This window comes from Polyodon spathula, chromosome 18, assembly GCF_017654505.1.
Source record: "Polyodon spathula isolate WHYD16114869_AA chromosome 18, ASM1765450v1, whole genome shotgun sequence".
NCBI classification, from domain to species: Eukaryota; Metazoa; Chordata; class Actinopteri; order Acipenseriformes; family Polyodontidae; genus Polyodon; species Polyodon spathula.
The window spans coordinates 32,845,305-32,865,183 of record NC_054551.1 but is presented as its reverse complement, the minus strand read 5'-3'; the positions used below and the strand labels follow the sequence as shown (position 1 = coordinate 32,865,183).

Here is a 19,879-nt window from a genome sequence, read left to right as displayed (position 1 = left end):
ACAGAAATTGGTTTGTTTCTGTTCTTCGAGTCTCTGGGCAAGTAACAAGTATTTAACTATGGTATGCTGTTTGTGAGTTACGCACAGTCAGTGATCTGCATTGTTTACATAAAACAACACACAAAAACAGAAGTCTTGGGATGTTAAATATGCATGTTGATAAATCACGTATTCACTCATTCTCACATATATTTATTTGCATTACAACTTCTGGTTGCATTTTGATATAAAAGAAAACACTGCAACAATATACCACCATTTTTTTTTAAAACATGGTTATTAAAAAGTAGACATAGCAATGGGAAACTGACGCTTCTTAAATACTCCTGCAGACATTATTAGTTTATTTGTTTTTAATGTCGTGGTTTATTGGACGACATGAACAAAATCTATCTACAAGTCATTTACTCAACCCCAATGCACACACAGACACAAATATATGAAATACAAAGTAGTCCTAATTGTATGCGTTGGCCTCACTGTATATGGAATTTAAATGAATGAATAATGGATTGCATTCATAAGGCTTATTAACATTTGGTAGGCAGACTTAATGTGTCCGTCAATAAGTCATGTATTATTCCAAAGAAAGAGTAATGCTATTTGTGGAGAGACAGTGTAGTGCAGTATCTTCCACCCTTGTTGTATCTCCCTACAGCACCTGGCCAGTCAGTCAGTAACCCTGTCTAATCTCCCTCCACACTCGTGCCAGCTGGTCAGGTTACCCAACACCCCAGTCACTCTTTTTCCTCAAGACTGTAATACAAGCCATGACACATAGTATACAATATTAAAGACTTAGCGACGTGTCCAATCTGAGCAGACTGGGATCCCCTGACTCCTGGCTGCAGATAATCTGACAATGAGGGACTCGTCCACTATTTGACATGTGGACTAATTTGTTTCCTCAGCATTTTTTAACAGTTAGTCTTGATTGAGACCCTCGAAGGTGATAAACACATCGACACATCTTAGTGAACAAATTCTTTTTAAATACTTGGTCAACACACTTTTACTGCGTGGTGTGTTCCCTTAGGTATCCATGCTCTGCTTGTGGTCTCTCCAACAGTCTGCACTCATTTCTATAAAGAGTATGGATCGTTAATCTGAATAATCCTGCAAGTGAATCAGGGAGTAATCTACCTATGAGACACAATGGTACCATCGTCTCAGCATTATGCTCTACCTTAATCAGTCTTCAACAATGTGACTATTTGGTAGCAGCTTGTGCTAGTCAATGCTATGTTAAAGGGAAAAGCTGTTCACAGCAACATGAACAATGCAAAGGTTCACTGCTATCTGGTAATGCTTCTTACAAACCCATGCTGAACAAATTTCAAAGAAAACATTATTTGTGCAGAAAGGCCCTCACAAAAGGTTTCCAGTGTTAAAGTATAGCTAAGTGTAATAAAGCATGGTAAAGCATAGGTAAGCATTGGGAAGCCCATAAAAAGGTTTGGTAAAGCAAATTATAAAGATGGCAAACTATAGTAAATGTATAGTACAATCATGGCAAAAGCAGAGGAAAACTACAAAATTGCCATGCAAAAGTAAACTTTTAAATAGCGGTGGGGCTATAAAGACAAGTTATTTAAAGACTTTTTTATTTATTTAAAAATCTTTTTTATGGATTGGATATTAATTAAATGGTTCTGGACTCTCTTGAACAACTTTTTTTTTTTTTTTTTTTTTTAACTACTCATGAGTTAATGCTTTGTTATGGAGCCTCTTGAAATTTGGTGTGGGAAACAAATGGAACCCTTTTAGGGTGGCAGCTAAATAAGTCACATGCCCAGCAGCTGTGTACAAAGGTGCAGCTAGAAAATGGGTCTTGCTAACTATGGTAATGAGCTAAAAAGGCATGCTTAATCCAGCCTAAACTGGTTGTCCGTGTTTGTAATCTGGCCCTGGAAATCTGTGTTAATTTAAAACAGTGTGGTGTAAACTGAGAACAAAGTTGTAACTTTTAAATAGTTATTTTCCTGTTTATTTATGGAATACGATGCATTGTGTAATAATAAAAAAAGATTGTCAGAAAGTCTACATTTGGACAAATATAGGTACCAGAGAATTGCAAACCATATTTTAAATGCAGATGCAGTGTGCCTTGAAGGATTCAACAAAATAGCTGAAGTCAAAATCATTTAATTGAACTGTGAACTGTGGGCAAGACAATCAGGTTGCATTTTTGGAGCTAAAAAATCTTAGCATGCATATAAGCAGTGTGCTATTTGAAATTATCTACTTTTATATACTATCGAATTATCTACTCTCATGTAATGGAAATCATGTAATTGCAGGAGACTTAAAAACAAAATACAATTCCCCCAGCTTTAATTCAAAGTAATGACACATCTAAACATTGAAATGCCACTTATTAAACAAATAATACAAATAAATTGCATGGAAAAAAATACTGTAGTACTGTACTGACTATAAAACTGGACAGGCAGGTCATGTACAAAACATTTGCTGTTTTTAAAATAAAATGCTACTCTCGTCAGACAAGTTAACACAACTGCAGCCTGTACTCACAGCTCCACTCATCCTAACCCTACTGTTGCCAGCCACTCCCCTCAGTGAAAGTGCTGAAGTGTACAGTAATTGCAGCAAGGTTTCTGACCTTTTGGCATGCAGTAAAGTATAGTATAGTCAATAATGCTAGAACATTTATAATGCTTTTTCTGTTTTACATGTTGCAATGCTTTATCGGTGTATGTTCTTTTTCTTCTATTTGAATTGTGTAAGCTCTCAATGTAAAGGCAAGCTTGTCTGTCAAATGCATGGATTTAGGACAAAGAGGGCACCAAAATATACAGGTTAAAAAGAAAGAATTGTTGAGGAATGATGTAACCACAGGTTAGGCACTGTATAGAAAGGCTTGTTTAGGGTTTTTTGTTAGACCAGCACAGACTTTTGTCTCTGAAATTGGTAATTATGCGTACTCAATGCCTTTATGGCACTGCATGCTGATTATGGCATTTAATAAAGAATTAGTATTAATCTGCTTAATTGTTGTATTGAACGCATCATTCTGGGTTTATTCACAATAAGAGTCCCAAGAGAGCCATGTAGATCCAATAGATACTGTCGATTCCCACACACAACTATAAAATTCAAAGGTACAATGTAAGTGTAGGTAACTGCTTCAGCAGTTCCATCGTCAGCGTAAATATTAAAAAGCTTTTAACATAGTCGTCAAACACAAGACCCAGAGGCCAAATCCTTCATAGGCTTTAAAGTTTTTAGTTTTTATAACAAATGTATTGTTTTTCATTTAATATGCAGTTTAATAATGCCGGATTTTGGTTTTGGCACATTTTGTGTAATGAAAGTATTTCAAACAAAATTCAGACGAGCCAGAGGTGGTTAGAAAAAGGAAAAGCCCTTCACATGCAATGAAACATACAGTCAATTATATTATTCATTGTGTGAACTAAATATTTACACCTTCCATTTAATAATACCTGTAGCACCCTTATGTTAAACTAAAAAATACACTTATACTTCAGATTTATTTGAACGCAAATCCATAACAGTGACAAAGATCTGTGGGCACATTGTAAACATGTAACAGTGTATACTGTACTAATCCATTGTTTAAATCTACCCATTCTACCCTGCCTGTGTTTATAAACTGCCACAGAGGCGGCAGCATGTTCAGCGGGATGGGCATGTATATTACATTGTACTTATGGGATATTTACAAACCCTAATTGGAACATTAAAAAGAAGTGAGGAGAGGAAACCCTCGAGATCGCCGTGAGAGGAGCCCAGCTCACAGTGAGCTGTTAGATTGCTGTTGTATTCTGCAGTACCGCTTACATGTTATCAGGATGGCGATACAGTGGAAATGCATGGAATCTGCAATATGTATAAAGAATGACGTTTTGACAAAAAAAAAAAAAAAACACTGTGATACCGTTTGAGTATCTCCTTTTTTAATGTTCTTTTTCAAACACTGTAGCAAACATTAAGGATTCAGTAGTCTGAACTTTTCATTGAGTAAAATAGTTTCCCGGACTATATCTGTGTGCTGATATATATATATATATATATATATATATATATATATATATATATATATATATATATATATATATATATATATATATATATATATATATACAGAGAGAGAGAGAGAGAGAGAGAGAGAGAGAATGAATCAGATCGCAGAAACTGTTGCTGTTTCTTCGGTCCTCCTTTTTAAAGTATTATCTGGCCCCGGGACACAGGACAGGTAGGTACATAATCCCTTTCATCCTCGGAAATAGCAGCAATCACTAGCTGCACATTGGCACCGTCACCAATAGCAGCAATCACTAGCTGCACATTGGCACCGTCACCAATAGCAGCAATCACTAGCTGCACATTGGCACCGTCACCAATAGCAGCATACACAAAGAGACACTCTGCCTGTTTGAAATATGTTCCCATATCTATTAGGACTCTTTGAACCAGTGTATTTAATGTAATATCGTTGCTATGTTTTGTTTGTGTTGGTTTGGTTTTGCAACCTATTTATATACAGAGCTTTGATACAAAATAAACTGACTGCAACCAATGTAAACATTCTGAATCCAAAAAAGATACAGAGCAAGGTTACTTTGTGAGTTAACTGAATCGATTGAAGCATTGGGTAGTTTTTATTTTTTATTTTTATTTGTGCAATTTGCACAATGTAGCGATTCAAGCTTTATGAATAAGCAAGTTAAAAATTAACTCATCAGACTACTTGTACACAAAAAATCCATTCTGCGTTCTTTCTGCACAAAGTGGTTGACCAAGCCTGATGACATAAAAAAAAGAAATCAAACCTATTACTTCGAAGTTCTCAATATATTGTATTTGTCAATAAAGGTATCGATCAGCAATATCACTGCACCTATTCTAACACCTCTGTCCCGCCTCCGCTCAGTTATGATTGGACTGCTGCGGAAAAAATGCAGATCTTCTATTGGTTGATCGCATCGCAGGCCCTTGAGGAAAACAATTGACGTTTCGCAGCATATGCGAGGACTATGAATGCTGTCGGAGATTTAGTTTGTGCTGTTTGGTCCACACAGAATACCTTGAAGGGCGTGACTGCACGCCCATTTTTTTATTTATAATATAATTTCATGTCCAGGCAAGAAAAGCTTCTCTCCCCTGACGCACCGTAACAAAGAGACGCAAGTCGATAATACTGAGGTTAGGATATAGGTCCGGCAAATTTCCTTAAATGTAGTCGATTGACATTGACTAAAAAAATTGGCAACCGTGATTGGTAATGATGATGGTCTTGAATCAAGCCCGTGTTATATGGTGCATGTTAAATGCTCAAGTAGTAGACTTGCAGGCTTTCAACACTGTCACTCATGTTGGAATCATATCAGCGGGTCCCAGCCGGGAGACGGGCCCTGAAAACGTAAGAGTTTTAGTCAAAACGGGAGATTTGACATGTATGCTGACATAAACTTGTGCAAGGCTTTAAACACCAACACGTTGTGTTTTTTTTCTGTTAATACAATTTTTTTTTATTTTTTTTTTATTTAATAGTACCTGAGCTACGACAAAAAGCAATTGCATGGGCTGCCTAAAATCGCTGATGACAATCCCTGCCATACAGCAGTATAGTCTGGATTAACATCAATCCAGCCGGCCCCTCTTTACAGTTGATTTACTGTATTATGTGATTTGTCATGCTTTAGGTTTGCTTTATTATCAGTGGGAATATTAATATACATGAAATGCCTACCTTGGTGTGCAATTCTATAGCATTATAAATACACTTAGTTTACTATTTATAATGTAGTAGTACATATTCCATCCAGGTTTATCTTGCAAACCTAACAGTATCTTTTGAATCTTTAAAACCACGAACTCAATATTACTCAGTGCTATATCTTCACAACAAGGCCCTTGATTTATTTGTATTTTTATTGAAACAAGCCGTGCAAAACTCTTAAACCTGGGTTCATTTCAGTCCATTCAAATGTACCGTGTTACAACAAAATAAGGTACATATCATCAAATACCTTTTACGTCTTCCTGGGAGGGATGGGGGGGGGGGGTGGGGGGGGGGGAGGAGGAGGGGGGGGGCAGCCAATGCGTGGTTTGAGTTGATTGGCTGCCGAATTTCATGTGCGACTCCAACCGACCAATTCTGATTGGCCTAACGCTATGAGCTGGCCTCCCTTCCCCGCTAGCCAATGGGAGGGAGCCATCTGTTGTGAGCGGAGAGGAGATCCCATCTGCACTAATCGGCTGAAGAGGGCCAGAAAGCGGTGTTACAGAGTGGAGGAGAGAGTTGCACTTATATTTTAAATTAATTTATTCATAAATATATATATATATATTGTACTTATAGATAGCTATACAATATCTTAATTAATTTAAACAACAAAATGCAAGCGTTAATGATAGCGGCCTTATTGGCTGTGGCGTGTGCAGACCCCAAAGTATATTTGAGGGAGCAGTTCGATGATGGGGGTAAGTAATTAAAAATCTCAGTTTTCGTTGTGTTTTATTGTAATTGTGTTAATGCGTTTTTGTTTTTTTGTTTTTTTGTTTTTTTTTGTTACGCGGCTGGTAAAATGAAATAATGTATTTTTTTAAGTGTACGACCTAGGCTGCAGACAGTAGCCGTGCAGCGTGGGGGAGGGGTACAATGTATTATTTGATTTCGTTAAAAACAGTAAATGTTTGCATATTATTATATAACAAGAAAACAATTAAACAACCGTTAATGACATTGTAAATGTTAAAAAAAAAAGGTAACAATGCGAGCGAAAGGCTGTTTCGATGGTTGTAGTTCAATCAGAATGTGTGAGTACTTTTGATTTTCTGCTCGGTAGATCTTTCAAACAAATTATCGATTTGTTTTTGTAAAGTACGCACATTTATGGGCTGCTTCTTAGATTTAGATTTTTACAAATTAATTGTTGTAGATGTCATAAAACAATGCAAAAATAAAACAATGCCAAAACACATTTTGCCATTGATAAATTGGTAACATAGCTTGGTTTGTTTTAAGAAACACGATTTCTTGAAAGGTGCAGTACCGTAATATACTTCCTTGTAACCCGCGGTACAAGGCAGGGATTCCAGAAACGTTGGCAATTTCCAGGCAGCTCTGGTATGCACGCCTCAGGATATATGAAACTAAAGCAATAAACAGTAATTGGGTAGTATATAGCACGAACTACCAGAACTAAACATGAAAATGTGTAAAGAGAGTTCCTTCTCATCTTCCAATTTCCGCATGCTGCACAATCAGTTTTAAACGTGTATAACATCATGCATGCATATAGATAGATTTATCTATGTATATCAGACTGGAAAGTGAAACCATAATGCAGCCAATTTGTGACCACAGCCACACATAATGTAAATGGTAGCAAAACCTGATCTAATCGGAAATTGCGTGCAATAATGTTAAACCCTTCGCTCTACCCTTTTGTCACACTGGCACCCCCGTGCACTGCTGTGATAGTGACACTTGGTGGAAGAAGTCAGTTACAGCCCTGAACTTGCGGCTGCATCATGTCCACCCATGCCTGTGTTTAGCAAACTGGCAGCAAAAGTTTCATGTTTTCCCGTGATCCCTTTGCAGATGAATGGAAGAGTCGGTGGGTTGAATCGAAACACAAGTCGGATTATGGGAAGTTTGTTCTGACGGCTGGAAAATTCTACGGGGATGCAGAGAAAGACAAAGGTAACAGCAGTGGAGGTTGTAAAACTTGTCTTGAGCATAAAATATATTCTGGCCTAATGCAGAGTGGGTCTAGCTAGTTGAACTGTTTTGGATTGTACATAATTTGAGTTAGAAACTAAATGTAATTAAAAAAAAAAAAAAAAAAAAATTACTTGGTAGAAAGCTTGTTAAAATTGACTGCTGATGACGACCGTGTGCTTTTGTTCTCAACCTGCAGGCTTGCAGACAAGCCAGGATGCCAGATTCTACTCCATGTCCACAAGGTTTAATTCTTTCAGCAACGAAGGGGAAACCCTGGTCATTCAGTTCACAGTGAAGCACGAGCAGAGCATTGACTGTGGGGGCGGCTACATCAAACTCTTCCCAGGAGAACTGAACCAAGAGGAAATGCACGGGGAGTCCAGCTACAACATCATGTTCGGTGGGCTTTAAATATCTACCCTGAATGCTAATGACATGGAACTCTTCACAGACACCATGCTGGCTACGTTTAGCCTGGGTTATCCGTAAATACAGAACAGCTGCTTTTGTACAGGGATTTATCTACCTTGATGTATCCATGAATGGTGCAGTTTTCATTCATCATTCAGGTTGTTATGTTGCCAACAAGACAAAGCTTAGTTCGTGAAGTGGGGTTTTAGAATTTGAATATTACTCCCCACTCTGAGTGCACCGTTTTAATTATGCTGTCGACTTTTAATGATAGTCTTGTATTTTATTTCGTGTGTTTCTTTTACAGGTCCAGATATCTGTGGGCCTGGAACCAAGAAGGTTCATGTGATCTTCAACTACAAGGGAAAGAACCACTTGATCAACAAGGATATTAGATGCAAGGTAAAATTGTGCTACTGTGCTCCTACCAGAATGCTTCCTTTGTGGTCTTAGGAAGACTTAAGATCACCTTTGGTCATTTTGAGTCTATACATTGCAGGAGTACAAGTGTAACTCACTTGGCAATGGCTGCACCGTGCATTAGCCAATGTTTTAGATTTAACAAAACTGGGTGCACCAAGAATAGTCAGTCATGAACATACAATATTAAAACTTCTATACCACTGTCCGACTTGAAATGTTTCAATCATAAGATTAGGGTTGGCATGTTTGTTTTGGATTCTTCATTTCAGTTTATTAACGGTGTAAACGTGCCTTCCTGCTCATCAGGATGACGAGTACACTCATCTGTACACTCTGATCGTCCGCCCTGACAACACCTACGAAGTGAAGATCGACAACAAGAAGGTGGAGTCTGGCAGCCTGGAGGGGGACTGGGACTTCCTGCCCTCCAAGAAGATCAAGGACCCTGAAGCCAAGAAGCCGGACGACTGGGACGAGAGGGAGAAGATTGACGACCCAGACGATACCAAGCCCGAGGTCAGTTATCTCTCAAACTGCTTTAGGCTGTCTTACTCCATGGTATCCGTTTGATCTGTGATCTCTATTTAAAAATAACCCCTGAATGATTGCAATTGTAAAAATGTGGCATAAAATCCTTTTAAATCCTGCATCTCATTTGAGTAGTATAGCAATATGCTGTTTCAGCAAACCAAATTATTTTGGAAGATTATCTTAGACTTGGCTGTGGGTCCCCAAGTGGCTCACCTGGTAGAAGCGCAGTCGTGTGGTGCGCAGGTCGAGTCACACAGTGCAGGTTCATGTCCTGGCTGTGCGAAGTAGTCTGGTCTTTGCTGGGGACTCCGAAGGGAGTGTCGCATTGGTTCTGGCACTTCCATGGGTTAGGGAGGTAAAACCAGCAAGGACTGTTTCTCCTATAGGAGCTCAGAGCAGACATCTGCAGGGCTGCCGTTTGTCCTCCAGAGGTCAATAGCTCGCTGATATCCGCTATGGAGTTCCAGGGGGGGATGACACGGTCAGTTTTTGACAGGTTTGATTTCTTTGAATAAATGCTAATGATTTTCATATCCATGTCTGATGCTTTACTGTAGAATTTGTTGAAACATTGTTTTTCCTTTGCTAGACTCAAGTCTCTCAAATGTTTAAACTTCTGTTTAAGGACTGGGACAGGGCTGAGCACATTCCCGACCCTGATGCCAAAAAGCCAGACGACTGGGATGAAGAGATGGATGGTGAATGGGAGCCCCCTATGATCACCAACCCTGAATACAAGGTAATAAAATAAGTTACACGTCATGAGTCTCCATAATGGACTTGAGTTCTGATCTAGAATTGAAAAAGTAAATGCAGCAGTATGACCATTTTAATTTAACAGCAGAGTAATGTCTGATTGTTGTATACTTGAGTAGTTTCACATGGGAATCCCTTTTGTTTCATGGGTGTTGAAACCCATTTATTATAGGACACTTCTTCTGATTGTGTGTTTTGTTTCGTAGGGCGAGTGGAAACCACGCAAGATTGATAACCCTGACTACAAGGGCAAATGGGTGCACCCTGAAATTGATAACCCAGACTACACCCCCGATTCCAAAATTTACAAGTACGACAGCAATGGTGTACTCGGGCTTGACTTGTGGCAGGTATGAAGTACTTTAAATAAACAGCCTGCACTTGTGGTTTGGAAGCATGCGTGTCTTTATGACACAGAATGAGATGACGTTTTTAAAGTTTTTTTATTTTTTTATTTTTTAAATCAATTCAACTCGCAGATTTAAAATTGTCCTTGCAGGTGAAATCGGGAACGATCTTTGACAATTTCCTCATAACAAATGACGAAAAGTTTGCTGAAGAAGTTGGCAATGAAACTTGGGGTGTAACCAAGGTGAGTGCTTTTGAAAGGAGAGTCCCGGTTATCTGTTTCGACCAGATTTCAGCGACCGTTGTTTTATGTGACGTACAGGTGCAGCAAGTGCTTTATTTGTTCTCCTTTTTAATAAATATCAAAGGTTTCTGAACAGAAGTGTTTTTTTACCAGTCTAAGGCCCTGTCCACACACCATAACCGATCCCAAGAACTGTACTCAAACAGTTTCATTAATCCAGCTCTAATCGTCCATATTAAAGTACCATTTCATGTTTAGGATGAAACATTGTTAAAATAGTTTGGTTCCAGTTCCTGGCAGCACAATGAACAGTGGAAATTAATATGATGGTAGCCCAACATGCAGTTTTATTTTAAAATAATGTTATGCCCCATATTAAGATGTCCATATTGCTAAAAAGAAAAAAAATTGGGGGAAAGTAAAATGCGTACACACACAAGTAGGGCTTGAAGTTGTCAGATTTTATTTTTAATCGGGTGATGTCCCTTTTTAACAAATGAGCTTATTCTGTTTCATAACTAAACTCAGAAAAAGCTGTTAATTACAAAAGTATTTGCTTTTACCTTCATATCTTGCCTCAGCCTAATTGTGGTTCCTTTAACATTTCAAACAGAGCTGACAAATGACGTGAGTTGTTCATCCCTGATCATACTTTTTAACTTGCATTGCATTTTTGCAGTTGCCCAATTTAACTTTGTGCTTTTGTTATTTTTCCCCACTAGTTTAATAGGGATGTCCTGACAGAGTTTTTAAATTTTTTTGAAAGCATAAAAATGAATACCTAGTGCAGAGTGTATGCTGATAGCAAGTCCTTCAGGTGCCTGGTCTGAGTATTTAGCCAAACATATCACAAAGCATTTTGGGATATTGGAGGATACACAAATGTAGTTCAGTCTGGTTCTTGAACAGTATTAAATGCTTTTTGGGTGGGTTTTTTTGGGTGACATTGGAATGATTTTACCAGATTTAGGCCACTGGCAACTTGTCAATACAAAATGTGATATTGAGTTGTTTTGTGTGCTGGGCTAAGAAGAGCCTGTGCTTTTTAATCTTTCAACTACCTCTGCAGGACCCCGAGAAGAAAATGAAGGAGGCCCAGGAGGAAGAGGACAGGAAGAAGCGTGAGGAGGATGAGAAGGCCATGAAGGATGAAATAAAGGATGAGGGGGAAGGGGAAGAAGAGAAAGAGGAGGATGAGGAAGAGGAGGACGACGACGAGGACGAAGAAGAAAATGAGGAAGAAACGGACTCTAACCTGAAGGATGAGTTGTAATCCCAGAGTGTTCAAAGAGACACCCTGCCTATTATGAGCCAATCTGGCAGAGCTGTGTGGACATTCCTTATACTTTTCCGAGGGGAGGTGCCTTCATTCCACTTGGGCATGAAAAACACAAAACCAATATCAGAAGCCTTGGGTACCTGCTGCTTTTCATATGGAAGCCCCCTTTTTAAAAGAGGGTTTACAAAGGAAAACAAGTTTCTTTTTTAAAAGCCTAGGTTAATTTTCTGTGGAATTAGCTAAACAAATCCTTCCTTGTTCGATAAGAACACGCCTTGAGATAGAAGCAGGTTTCTCCATTGGGTTATGTCTTCATGGTTATTTTCTTATTAGCTGTTATCTACCACTGGAAAGACCCCCTTCCCCCATCCTATTAAATTTCATTGACTCTATGATTTTATATTTGTGTTTTTTTTTTTTGTTTTTTTTTGTTTTCCAGGGCAGTTGCAAAATATTGAGGAAATTGCTGTAACCAATGCCTCCAGTAAACCATGCAGGTAGCAAACTAAATGCCATCGTTAATTAAGAGTCAGGGGTAAAAATGGTAGCTTGGACAATGTTTTATAAGTGCCAGATGAGCACACATTCAGCAACAATCTTTTCTAGTGCATGTGTTTGTTACCCTTTCTAGTGCTGCTCACCCTCCATGCTCACATTGTACACATTTGGTCTAAATAGTAAACTTTGTGTTCTGAATCGCATTACCAACATCATGTGCATAGCTCTGTGAATGTACAGTCTGTCGCTGTTAGTGCTGATAGAAAACCTTAATATGGAGTGATCAAAGCATGACCGTGTTTAGTGGCATGAGAGGAGCTGGTGATTGTGTTTTTTAAATGGCTTTTGATTCATTTCACACTGATCGTATTCCTCTGCTAGTGCAAGCCTGTGTTTGTGGCTGTTTTGTTTTTAATGAAAATTGTTTTTGGAAGTACCACAGACCCACTGCCAGCAAAAGGGGGCACATATTAGGCAGTAAAGAGTGACTGCTAAATCTCAATTCCTTTGTACATCATGCCGAGTAAATGTTGGAGGGTTTGTCCTGTTTTAGAATGACCATCCTTTATTAATGAAAATAACAACATTGCAGACAATTTACAATGTGAATTTGCACTGCTGTACATTCATACAATCTTAGACTTGTCAATGAACAAGGTTACTTTTATTTTCATTTTGTTTTTTTATATATTTTGTACTGTAGGCTTTTTTTCCCCTTTCAGCTGTTGTATAAAAAGATCTTGTGCGCAAAACAAGTTAATGTACAGTGATAAAAAAAAATAAATGTAAAAATGAAACCGTTTTTTTTGTCTCCTATTCATTGTTGTGGTGGGAGCTGCTTTTGACATTAAAACCTGTTCTAGAGGCCTGAACTGCTGTGTGTATAACCAGCTGCACCAGATTGCACCTTGCTCATGTTAAAGGAGTGGAAGAATACAACATGCAACTCCTGATCAGAAACCACCCAGGTAGATAAGCATTTTCATTTTACTAATATTCTTCCGCATGCAGCCAACACCCAGTAGACCCCAGCAGCCCCCTCTCTTAATCAATTCTGCAATAGTGTTCCTAACCCTGATCTCTGCAGCTTTCGTTCAGCCCGTTCCCACTGTCTTGGTTTGAGTTTCCATTCTGATTCTATTGCTTACTTTACTTTCTTTATATACATTAGTATGGTGTGGCCATTCCATCTGTTGTCTTAAGAATCACTGCTCTACAGTACAGCTTCAGCCACCGAAAGCAGAACAGAAATGGTAATTTGATTTTGCAAGACACAGTTTCTATGTACAATGCCTATAGAAAGTCTACACCCTCTTGAACTTTTTTCACATTTTGTTGTCAGTGCCTCAGTTTCATGCATTTACATGAGGATTTTTTTCCACTTACCTACACACCATACTCCACACTGTTAAGGGCAAAAAAGTCACATTAAAAATGCAAAACTGAAAGATCATAATAGGATAAGTCTCCACCCCCCTGAGTTAATACTTGGTGGAAGCACCTTTGGCATCAATTACAGCTGTGAGTCTGTTGGGATAGGTCTCTACCAATTTTGCACACCTAGATTTGGCAATATTTGACCATTTTTCTTTACAAAACTGTTCAAGCTCTGTCAAGTTCCTTGGGGGAGCGTTGATGGACAGCAGTCATGCCACAAATATTTGATTGGATTTAGGTCGGGGCTCTGACTGGGCCACTCAGGGACATTTACCTTTTTGTTCCTTAGCTACTCCAGTGTAGCTTTGGGTCGTGGTCATGCTGAAAGGTGAACTTTGGTCCCAGTTTCAGCTTTCTTGCAGAGGGCAGCAGGTTTTCCTCAAGGACTTCTCTGCACTTTGCTCCATTCATTTTCCCTTCTATCTTGATAAGTGCTCATGGTTGAGTCTGCTTTGAAATACACTACCCAGCAGAGGGAAGCTACAGGTACTGCTGAATTTATCCTGAAATCATATGAATCACTACAATTTAACAAAGGTGGAGGCCACTTAACTTGGTTTGTGATTTCTACATGGTTTCCATAGTATTTAAAGATATCTAATGCAATTTGAGATCTCTCGAAATGATAATTTGGCTTGCCATAAACCCTTGCTATTCACAAGCAGACACAGACAGTTGATGAGTTGCATGGGTTTTTTTGTATCCACGGTGCGTTAGTTTCAAACCACTGTTTTACTTGTTACTCAATGTGTGGACAGTCAACGCAAGTCTTGTGAATTGGCATGCTGCACTACCTCGCCCCTAGTACTTGTGCATAGTGGTGAGATCCGTATTGTCTGATTAACTTGAAACCTGTGCAATGTTGAGGAACCAGACATACCCAAAAGCTTCAAAAATGTTGAGTGAAGCACTCCAGGTCCTTTCCAGTCGAATGGCGGTTAAGGAGGCCTGAGTGTGCTGAGAATCACCAGTGACACTCCTCCAGGTCCTAGCAAACTTCTCATAAAGATTCCTGACTGGTCTTGAGACCATGAGGGGTGCAATGCAAACATGTTCTGTAGGAGTGTTTTCTTCTTGTACTGTGCTGTGTATGATACATCCAGCAGAGATAGATCAGTAGGGTAAAACTTAGAAACGGCGTCAAGCAGACAAACATTTCACTAGTCCTTTCTTCAGTAGACTTTCTTATAACGTTTAACTTCGATAATCAATCATTTAGCTGTGCACCTTACTGTATGTACAGTAATTACAACTGTGTATTAGGCTTTACAAAACTTACCTATGCGTTACTGTGCTTTCACTGTGCACTTGGCTGTATTCCACATTGCTATGCTTTTACTATGATAAACTTTTGTAAGCGTATGTATGTTTAAAGATTTTTGACTACTTGTCATAGCATGTACATGTTTTTTGCATATCAGGAACTACATAAAAACAATGTTTTTTTTGTTTTTTTTTAAACTGTTTTTTTGTATACTGTATCAATTACTGCGATTCTGAAATGGTTGTTTGCTGGGATTGGTTTGCATTATATATATATATATATATATATATATATATATATATATATATATATATATATATATATATATGTATGCATTTATATTATTTTGCTATATTATATTCCTTCTGTATTTCATCTAAAAACTTACATTGCAAGAGCCATGGGTGTGGCAGCATCTCTGGATAAACAAAATATTTCATTCTCTAGTGCTGCCAATTTGGCACGAAAGCTAGACAAATAAAAATGATGTATTTTAAAGCATTATCAGCTGCTTGTTAGGGCAACTTCAATGATGTCTTCTTTGTGTTCAATTACAAGAAACCTTTCTGTCGTGCAAATCCTTCTAGGCTGTGATTACTGTATGTCGTGTAACCCTCCATTAATAAAGCTATGAAACTAAACAAGCAAATCATACCAGTGGATATTAACTTCAACAAAATCGAGCGTTACATTGAAGTAAAATGCAAAGCCTGTTTATGCTATACTTTATAAAGTTTGGAAACTCAGGCCCTCGGTATGCATTATTCTGTCAAATAAGAAATATACATGTTTGTTAAATTATTATTTCTTTTACATCAAATTCAGATAAAGAAACAGGTCCAGTCCAGTGTGAGATGGACTTTAGCTCAAACTAGGACACACAAATTTGGACATTATCATGGCATTCCTTAAGACTATACAACACTGTATAACAACATGCAAAATCCTTGAGATTCACTTAGAAAACTTAACTATCTTGTAAACTTACATGTGCTCCTTTTCCCAAAGTGATACTAAGTGTGCTGGAAATCAGTTGTATGACTGCTAATGGGAGTAATTTGAACTGGACATTAACCCAAATCATACTGCGGATCCAACCTTTCCCATGTCTTCCTGTGTACCATTCTATTGTGTGCTCCCTATCATCCTCAGCTGTGCAGTCTTCTCTGGTCGTTCCATACAAGGGTGATTTATTCAGCAGCAACAAAAGCTGATTTTCTGAGGTGAGGTGGTTTGAAAAATGACCAGTCTAGGAGTGCAGATGTACTTTCTATCAATCTACAGAGTGTTAATGGAGCAAAGAACCCCCGTGCTGAACTCAAGCTTCAAGAGTCTAGTTTCTTGGTCTATTTCCACGTCTCACTAATTGCCAAAGAGAACCCCTGTCTATCCCTGTATTGAACTGTGCATGGGCTTCTGTTTCCAGCACACGAGCACAGAAATGTAGACTCTCAGATTGACTTTGTATTAGTTCCTGTTTCAATCATCAATTCGGATACCTCTGGAAATGGATCAATGGGCTTTATTTGCTAGTAAATATGTTAACCATATACTATATATATATATATATATATATATATATATATATATATATATATATATATATATATATCCTATAATAAACTTTATCAACAGTATGGAAATGTCAAAAGAACAGCGAAACATTAAACATGAGGAATCCACAAACATGTTCTCATAACTAGTGACAGAGCTTAATGTCGCCATTTACTGAAATAAAAAGGCACTTTTATGATAACTTCTCTAACAGTGCACAAGAGATTCTTTGGCTCCTTGTGAGTGACTGCATCACTGAGCTTCATTATTTTCCCTGTGCCAGTCTGCCAGAACTCCAGTTCTCCTGGGAATATTCCAGATCCGTATTTCAGTAGTTCCCAGTGTTGGAATTCCAGAATGCAGCTGGTATGTCCAGTTCTGCTCCAGTGACTCTCATTCCCTGGTGATAATATCCTTGATGTGACCCTGCCTCCCTTTTTAGAGCTTCACGGTTCCTTGTTTGTAAGCCCCATGTAAAAAAAAATACTAGACACGCTTCGAAATTGGATAGCACATATATATATATATAGATAGATAGATAGATAGATATAGGGTACATCAATTTGTTATATGGGCTTTTGCTGTGACCATGCATGAAACCAGTTGTATGGTTCAGTCATGTTGTCTTTTGTAACTGCTCCCTGCCACTCCCTGTGAGATGTGGATCACAGTGGATTTTTAAAATCTTGTTTATATACATTTCCGTATAAAAGAGGAGTGAATTTGCCATGAAGTTTGCCATGCTTTTCCCATGTTTATATCTATGCAGCTGTTAAACTTGATCTTTCTTTATTTTGTTCAAAACGTATGATTATATTTTCTTTTGACTTCAAAGTTTGACTGCTAAACAGGTTCATAACAAATGTATGATATGATCAAAGTGGTAACTCGATGTACATGATCCATACTAAAGATTCAGTTTCTTATTTAAGAATGCATTTGGTCAGATCTCAGTACTTAACACTTCTGTTCTTCTCTGCTCTTCACCATTGTTGCATTTGCTTTGACACAGTTTAACAATGCATTAACAATCATGATTTTATTTTGTTTTGTTTTTTTTAACAGTATAGTGGTTTATGAAGTTTGTAAAGGAATGTTTGCTGTCACAGAGGCTGACAGATTTATATCTGTTCACTGGGAATATACAGATAAACCATGAGAAAAAAAATAGCAATTATATCATCTTATAACTGGAACCCAGCAACCACGATCCCTATAACATACTCCTTTTGAAGTATGGCAAGCATTGGTACAATGCTGCGATTGGAGGCTGTGTGGTCCAGTGGGTAAAGAAAAAAAGTTTATAACCTGAAGGTCCCTCGTTCAAATCCCATCTTAGCCACTGACTCGCTGTGTGACCCTGAGCTAACCCTGTGTTAACCTCCTTGTGCTCTGTCTTTTGGGTGAGATGTTGTTGTAAGTGGCTCTGCAGCTGATGCATAGTTCACACACCCTAGTCTTGTATCTTGTAAAGTGCTTTGTGATGGTGGTCCACTACAAAAGGTGCTATAAAAACAAACAAACAAAAAAAAAAAAAAACTGCCTACGTGTCCTGTCAAAGCTGTATATGCAATTGCTATATATATACACACACACACACACACACACATACAAACAGATCACTAAATCCAGTTCCTCATTTTAACGACTCCCGTTCCCTTTATGGTATTCCAGTTCCATTTTCTGCTCCAGTTCCACGTTTTACGGCCTCCCCTATATTTCCTAGTGCAGGATGGGCTAATGGGAAAAGAAACATTATGGCTGCCAGTCTCTCTCTGACTCAGGTAAAAGCTCTTTTAATACACAAATACCATGTATAATATGTGTGCACAAACGATATGAGACAAGCGGATACCTGTGTTTACAAACAGGACGAGCAAGGTGGTGTTTTGAAGTCGCGCACTCCGGAACTTGTTTCTATAATTACAGAAAGTTTGTGGGAAAAAAAGTTTCTGGTTTTAATCTCTGGGGATAGCATAAGGGCGTAGTTTAAGTGCCTCCGTTTATTGCTACCTTTTAGAGTGGAAAAGGGTTATGTTTTTTTAAAGTTTTAACAGGTTTATTCTGCGTGCATGCTTTTTTTTTTTTTTTTTTTTTTTTTTGGTAAATTAGTTATTAAGGAGTTAATAAAACGACCCCCACCCTTCCTCCAGTCCAGTGCTTATTTTAGCTCAGTATCGAGGCGAGTTCAAGGGAGGTACAGTTTGACAGTTTCGTTCTGTGTGTATGTATGTATGTATGTATGTATGTATGTATGTATGTGTACATACACCATGTGTGTGTATACACATACATAATATATTTATATATAGATAATATATATATATATAATATATATATATATATATAAACATTGTGCAACGAGGAGCAGTTTGCAATGACTGAAAATACGCACACGTTGCAAATACTGTTAATAAAATATAACTGGTGTAATAAAATAATAAACAGATCTTTCCAGAACATTTCGAAAATGCAGTTAGTGTATGTATGGTGTCTTCATTGTGCATGCGATGTCTAGCGTAATAAAAACATGGGTCGTATTTAGGAAAATAAATACGTATACTTAAATTCGCGTGTTAAATTCGAGTATTGCACACTAATATACCTACTTGCTACTTATAACTACGACTACAGTTGGTCGATTGCAACATTTAAACGGTAAACAGATACACCTGGTTATGTACAGTGGTTCTGTCTAGTGTACAGAATGGACATTTACATTGGTACAGTAGCTAATGTAGTCACTGGTTTTGAAGAAAAAAAAATCATCAAATTAGTGTCTTGTTGCTTTTTAATTTAATTGTATTGTATTTTATTTGAATAGACAAGTCAAATGAGCCATAGCAGTATGCACATTTCATTAAACTGTCGGAAGCGTCATTTGATGGCAGAGCATAATTCGGTTGCAAAGTTTAAATGATTTATTTTTTGTCACATTTGGCTGTGTGGACCCTACAGTAAGAGTCAGCCATATGCAATGCATGTTTGGTATGTGTACTGTCACATATGGGCATGAGTTCTTCCTTTGGGTGGAGTTTAAAACAAATAGATATAAAAAAGTGAAGAATTAAAAAAATAAAATAAAAAGCAAGCCTACAGTTGCTCAAATCTAGTAAACTGGGCTCTTCTCTTGAAGTTGGATTGGATGGGATGGGAAGGTGAAAAGCTGGGCATACCATCAACTGTCCGCCTGACCCCAGGATCTCTGCTTTGTTTGTGCAGCAGGAAAACGAAAGGACAGTGGATGTGTGGGGCTTCCTTGCTGATGGAAAAGATGGGGCAGGATTGTTTTCCAGTCCACTGTTTAGCACTTCACTCTTGTTCCAAAGCAGTGCGGTGGGATTTCATTTCCCTGTTAAAGTTTTAAACACGGGCTGAACTATGCTGCGCCCTTTCTAAGACTCCCAAAAACCATGT

At 38.1% G+C, this 19,879-nt stretch overlaps 2 protein-coding genes across 4 annotated transcripts in view; both read left to right on the top strand.

Annotated features, from left to right (window-relative positions):
- The first annotated feature begins 6,210 nt into the window (after nucleotides 1-6,210).
- On the top strand, nucleotides 6,211-13,004 carry LOC121331063 (calreticulin-like). The gene is made up of 9 exons (XM_041278213.1): nucleotides 6,211-6,471; nucleotides 7,595-7,696; nucleotides 7,914-8,117; nucleotides 8,436-8,530; nucleotides 8,858-9,067; nucleotides 9,708-9,821; nucleotides 10,045-10,188; nucleotides 10,338-10,430; nucleotides 11,500-13,004. The coding sequence occupies exons 1-9, from the start codon at nucleotides 6,387-6,389 to the stop codon at nucleotides 11,701-11,703; spliced, it is 1,251 nt and encodes a 416-aa protein (XP_041134147.1). The 5' UTR covers nucleotides 6,211-6,386; the 3' UTR covers nucleotides 11,704-13,004.
- Nucleotides 13,005-18,181: 5,177 nt separating this feature from the next.
- The window catches only part of LOC121330831 (epidermal growth factor receptor substrate 15-like), a 34,175-nt gene continuing 32,477 nt past the window's right edge, over nucleotides 18,182-19,879 (top strand). For all 3 annotated transcript variants that reach the window (XM_041277673.1, XM_041277672.1, XM_041277674.1), the window contains exon 1: nucleotides 18,182-18,246. In XM_041277673.1, coding sequence (XP_041133607.1) covers nucleotides 18,220-18,246 — 27 coding nt within the window. In that variant the 5' untranslated portion in view covers nucleotides 18,182-18,219. The remainder of the gene's footprint in view (nucleotides 18,247-19,879) is intronic.

Coding starts and splice junctions, on each gene's coding strand:
- LOC121331063 (XM_041278213.1), top strand. CDS start 6,387: ATGCAAGCGTTAATGATAGCGGCCTTATTGGCTGTGGCGTGTGCAGAC. Junction 6,472..7,594: donor GGAGCAGTTCGATGATGGGG/GTAAGTAATTAA, acceptor ATCCCTTTGCAG/ATGAATGGAAGAGTCGGTGG. Junction 10,431..11,499: donor AAACTTGGGGTGTAACCAAG/GTGAGTGCTTTT, acceptor CTACCTCTGCAG/GACCCCGAGAAGAAAATGAA.